Consider the following 6,258-nt stretch of genomic DNA (forward strand, 5'->3'; position numbering starts at 1 on the left):
GCAATCAACGGATACAAAGATTCAAACATATTTCAAGTTACCGTTAGAAGGGAAGCTTATAAATATGATAGAAGAACAACTGAAAAAGAGAAGAAGACACAGATCACTATATTCAAAGCTTGCTGTTACTCTGTCGAAATCTTAGCTCACCCTTACTTGATTTATTCGTAGCAGTCAAGGCTACAATTTGAGCTCACTAAGCACTTTGTAATAATCGTTAAATTCGATAGGGCTAAGATCAGTTACGCACTGAGAACATTTTGTAATACTAAGAGTTTCAGCTTTTGGCAGTGATAAGTTCAAAGTGAAGTGGGTCAGTACAAATCTTGTATTCGATCAAAGTCTTTTAGTGGAAATCCTATCCTTGAGATAGAAGGGGTGACGTAGGAGTAATTGAAATCTCCAAACATCCAGAAACAATCCTTGTGTATTTTATTTCAGTTTTGTATTCTATCTTTCAGTCAGTTAATTTCCGCAACTACTTTAGTTTAACTGATTGTCATTGACCAGCAAGATTCCGAGAATCAGTTTCTCACTAAACTGAACTCAAAACTCGAAAAGATCAGTTTTAATTGTGAGTATTTATTCAACCTCCCCTTCTAAACACTCTTGCTACGTTAATCGATCCTATCAAACCGCACTCTTCACATACATTTGATACAATTTAATTCCCATATGACATGCAATGACAACAACAGTCAGATTCAATTCGGGCTAAAAGAGCAAAGGTTTTTATCAAAATCCACCCCTTCAACCTGTGTATACCCTTGAGAAACCAACCGTTTTTTATAACAATGTTACCTGATTCATCAGTCTTGTTCTTAAAAATTCATTTATTTCCAATTACATTAACATTTTCAGGTTTGGAACTAAATCGCACACATCATTGCGGACAAACTAATCAAGTTATTTATGCGTAGCATTAACTCAAAATTCATCTTTTACCAAAGTAACCCTTGAGTTTGGATAAAGTTTGACCACATTGAAGGCCTTACTTGGGCATCAAGGGGGAAGGCCATGGGGAGATGAAAGGCCACTTTTGCACCTATAAATAAGGCCTCATATGCTGAAGAAAATGTTACAAAAATTCCCCCTAAGAAGCCTTCAAAAATTTGGCCCCTCTCCCTCCAAAACATTCTCGGCCGCCGCTAGGAAAGGAAGAAAAAAGAAGAGTCGTAGCGGCTATCTCGTGCTATAAATTGCTATCAATACTGTTGTTGAGTTCTGTCCAAGTTCGGTCATCACCTGTCCGAGTTGCTGCAAGTTTCGCAAGTCTGAGTTTCGGAAAATTTCGAACTACACCTTCGGATTCTGTAAGTGAGTTTTTGTTATGTAATCCTTTGTATTTTAAAATTTGTTTAAGAATATCATGACATACTTGTTTGGTGTCTAATTATTTTCGAAAATTGTGAAAAGATTTTTAAAATCTCGATCGATGTACGTTTTGTGTCTTCTGTCTTCGATGATCTTTGATTCTGCGGAGTTCTTTCAAAATTCTGATATGAACTGTTTGATAAATCTGATTTTTGGTAATACATTGTTATTATTTGAGTTGGATATGGAACGACGATTGTAAATTCTGTTTAGCCTCCATCAGTGGATATAAAACTGTGTTTTGGCCTCCATCAGTGGGTATAAAACTGTGTTCTGGCCCCATCAGTGTGTATAAAACTATGTTCTGGTTTCACCCCTTGGAGGACTAACATATGAGGGACAATTTGACCATGGATAACGAGTTGAATAACAGTGTTTTGTTTGTTCCGATCTGTTCTGTTCTGAATTGTTTTGATAGTCTATGTTCCACATTTCGATTCTGACTATGTTCTGATATGATAATGTCGATATACTACGTTTTAAAAGTCTGTTAAAAGATGCTTTTAAATTATCATTATATGTATCTGTGGTAATCGATCGACCTCCACTTGCTGAGTGTTTCCCAAAGCACTCACCCTAACATCTCTTCCCACATAAGACTGAGGAACAAGTGAATGATGAAGAGCAAGAAACATTCTGGGGCTGGTGAACGCTTCAAGAGATCCAAGATCAAAACTTTGTATTTCTTTTGTATTTCGCTTCCGCATTACTGATATAATTTTTATTCTGTTGTCATTGTAAAGACAATATTTATTATGAAAAGATTGGTTTTGGGCTATTTGCTACGAGGCTTAATTGTTTTCATCGAAATTGATAAACAACGCCGGATGTCACCAACGCCTCGATCCTGGGGCATGACAAAAACGATTTACTAGAAAACTTATGGGTTTTAAAAAATAAATACTATTGAATAAATAAAAGTTAACTTCCTTACCAAGTGAGGGAGCAAAGTGCATCCAAACATATATATAAAACCATATAACCAAAACTACGGATGCATCATGTCTTGACTTGAGCTCTTTATTAATTCACTGACGTAATTTCTTGATCTTCCTGCGGCGTTTAAATGCTCTCCTTTAGCTCAAAAAACCTCACGCATGCGGCAGCAATGATATATCATTTATAGAATTCTTATGCCCTAGAGTTTATTCCTTATACATAGTCCTACACAAATATGAAAACAGGAATTTCAATAGAAAATAAACTCTTTTGAATAATAGTATAATATCTAGAGATAAATATCAATATTTTAGACAATATTATTAATCTAGAAAGATAAAACTTCATATGTTAATATCGTAATATTATCAACAAGAAAAAATTAATTAAAGAATAAAATATTCTTTTAACAGTATATTAGGAAAATAAAAATAAAATCTAGAAAACTCAAAATTAATGCAGGTAAAGCAAAAATAGATCTTATTCCATATTTTTCTGAAAAATGAATTCAATAATGAGAAGAAAAAACCCTAGGCGATGACTATATTTATTGTAGACACCCTTGACTTTGTCACCCCAAGCGACCAATGGACACAATTAGTAATTAAAAGGGTCAAGTGATTAGTGGATCCACTAATCACTTCCACTAATCATATTTTAATGAGAAGATAGAAAATTGCAACGACTGTTTACAATTACTAATAAATTAATTAAACATGTAAGTAAATCAACCCTTTGTGTTATTTACAAATATTAGAGTAATGACCTGCAAAAAACATAAAAGAAGGGATTTTTGTTTACTTTTGGTTCTGATAATATCGCATATGTATTTTTAGTCATGTAAATTGCATGTTTTTCTTATTTTTTTGTCGTTTTACAGTTAATTTTTGTAATTTTAGTCTTGTAATCTGTGTGTCTTTTTTTTAAAAAAAAATAAAAACTGATCATATAACTTGTACACAATTTCCAAATATTAGAGTAATGACATGCAAAAAAAACATAAAAGAATATAAGCCAAAAAAGTAAAACTAGAAATTAAGTTCGTTGTTTAGAGCCAATTTTTTGTTATTATGGGTTTTCTTTTTCCAGCTTGGCCGTTCTAATGGCGGATTTGAGCGCTGTTAAACGTGTGCTCGTATGTTTTTTAGTATTTTTTTTCTGTGGTCGATAATTTGTTATAATTGGATTTTTAAACTCAAAATGTCATCTATAATTTAAGATTTTAATATCAGATGAACTATAATCGGCTGCTCATATCTATCATTTTAATTGAACACGTTTTTAGGAATTCTGGAAATAAATCTTCTGCAACCCTATCTATGCAGTATGTGTTATAACTTTTTTAAACTTGGAAAATGAATAAATGTGGTAAATTTCTGTGAATTATGGACAAATTATTACTAAAAATATTGCAAAAAAATTCTTTCCTGAATTAATAAATAGTAAATACTTGTCAAATTCTTACATGTACGAGAACGTGAGCAAATCTGCTAAAGTAAATACGAAGTCAAATTAATAATTTTGGCTTTTCTTTAAAAATAAGCTAATGACCCCACTTATTGTGTGAGCACGTGCCATTATTAATTAAATCTCAATTTGTATAATAAGTTGGGTAAATATATTTTTTGCGATTTAAAAATTAAGAGAAGAGAGCAAATAATAAATAATAATAAATAATAAATAAACAAATATGCAATTATATTATCACAGAAAACAACAGCTGCCCATGAAAATGAAATGAAATGAAATGAAAAAAAAAAGAAACAACAAACAAAAATGATTGAGAGATTCTTGCCTTATTCCTAGACATAATTACAAACAATGTTTCCCTGATCTCATATCCAAATGTTTATTCCTTGAATTGTATTTCTATAGACATTTTGATTTCAAGATGAATTTGCTAACAATTTCTCCAAGAGTAAAACCTTGAGTTCCTCAGCTGAATGCTTGATTCTTGCGTCTCCGGGGGAATTTATTCCACACCTTCTCCTGAACTTTTCGAGAAATTGTTGGTAAGCCGGAACCAACTTGTCCGACATGGACTGACGAATATTTGCCCTGAGCGGCGAATCAGGCACCGTCCAGGACGAATGTAAAGCCCCAACATGTTCAAAAACATCATTGAAATCCTTCATCCTCTTCTTTAATGCAGTTCTAGATAGCCTACGACTAAAACACCAACGGGTAACGTACAATCCCTTATCATCAAAACAAGCCAAGAACTTGTTGGAAGTGGATGACTGATAATTGCCCATGGACTGCTTCTCTTTCTGACGCAACTTGTTTAGGTACAAGTCGCCGATCATCTCGTGTAACTCATCGGATCCTTCGATTTTTTGGACTATGTGATGAATGTTGTTCATCATAAACAAGTCCCCCAAAATGGGATCTTTGTATTTCTTGGACTTCCCCTCTAGATTCATCAGTAGAACTACGATGATCAAGATCAAATGGAGATCAAGAAACGTTCGAAAACCAAAATCCCCCAACTCCTCTTCAGGAATGACCACATTGCCAAATCTCAATGAAGGGGCTGTCTTGATCAAGTTTGTGAGCAGCTTCTTGTGGCTCACTAGGAGCTTGATTCGATCCATCGCGTATTCCGTCAATCGATAAACATCCCCTTTGTCATCCGGAACTTTCAAGATCTCATTAAGAACAGCATTCTCAAAATCATACATCGTTCTCCCCACATCATTCTCAATCTTCCGCACCGTGTCTAAGCAAACGTCTCGAATGCGTTTCCCTGGTTCGGAAGCAAAAAGGGTGTCACTGACCTCTAAAACAGAAAAAAATCCATCGTAAAGGCCGAAGACCGACACCATTCTCTCATAAGGCTGATTACTCAAACTCAGAGATTCTGCAAAACCAAACAGCTTAACTGCAAAATCTTGAACTGTTCCAACAAAACATTCGTCTTTTGCGGCCCCAAGATTCTGAAATATCTCCTCACAAAAATTCTTCTCTCTTTGAAAGAAAAGTTCAACACAAATCTTGGCAACTTGAATCCAGAGCTCAACCTTTCCCTCCCAGTCAAATTTTCTGCCTTTCCCCCCAGAACTCAGCTCCTCAAAACGAAGCCGTTGAAGCTGAGACTCAAGAAATCTCTTCCTCACACTGATATAAACCTTAATACAATCTCCTAAATTCCCACCAATACTCATTCTTGCTGCTATATTTCTCAAATAACTAATCACTTTTTCATTGGGTTTTTCATAGACTAAATAATCTTCAAACCTAATCGCACAAGCTGTGCTGTCGATCAATGAGCTGCTCCATTCCGTAACGGAGCTGGGGCCGGCTGTGTAATGGGCTTGCCGGCTCAAAACAGCTTGGAACTCGAGCTTGAGCCGAGCCATGGACTTGGCGAAATTCTCGTCAAATCCATTCATTTTAGGCGATTGCAGGATTTTGTCCACGGCAAGCATGTACTGCCTTATTTCTCGGTGGCTGGAGTTGAAGATCAGCTCATGAGCCGGCTTCGATTGCCATAGAGCTATCGTTTCAATGGCTAATTGTTGAGATATTGTTGATCCCCCCATCCAGTTGCGGAGCCAAGTCGTCATTTTTATCCTTGCGTCGACAAAAACCAAGAAGATGAATTCATTTATAGGAGTTATTTCGATAATTGATGTTTGAATTTTCGGACTTTATCTGTTTCTTGGTAATTTCATCCATTCCGTATTATTTTGTTTTTGTCAGGGCACGAAATTTTGAGTAGGTCTCTTGTGATACAGTCTCACGAATCTTTATCTGTGAGACGGGTCAATCCTACTAATATTCAACAAAAAAAAGTAATATTCTTAGCATAAAAAGTAATATTTTTTTATGGATGATTCAAATAAGAAATCCGTCTCACAAATACGACCTGTGAGACCGTCTCATACAAGTTTTTGTACGAAATTTTTATTTCGAAGCGTAATAATTTGACCACCACCAAAAATT

At 35.0% G+C, this 6,258-nt stretch overlaps 1 protein-coding gene across 1 annotated transcript; it reads right to left on the reverse strand.

Annotated features, from left to right (window-relative positions):
* Positions 1-4,199: 4,199 nt before the first annotated feature.
* Positions 4,200-5,879, reverse strand: LOC140986576 (exocyst complex component EXO70A1-like). Its single transcript, XM_073454881.1, has one exon. It carries the CDS (start codon positions 5,877-5,879, stop codon positions 4,200-4,202), a length of 1,680 nt encoding a protein of 559 aa, XP_073310982.1.
* Between the last annotated feature and the right edge of the window lie 379 nt (positions 5,880-6,258).

This window comes from Primulina huaijiensis, chromosome 10 (assembly GCF_012295235.1).
Source record: "Primulina huaijiensis isolate GDHJ02 chromosome 10, ASM1229523v2, whole genome shotgun sequence".
NCBI classification, from domain to species: Eukaryota; Viridiplantae; Streptophyta; class Magnoliopsida; order Lamiales; family Gesneriaceae; genus Primulina; species Primulina huaijiensis.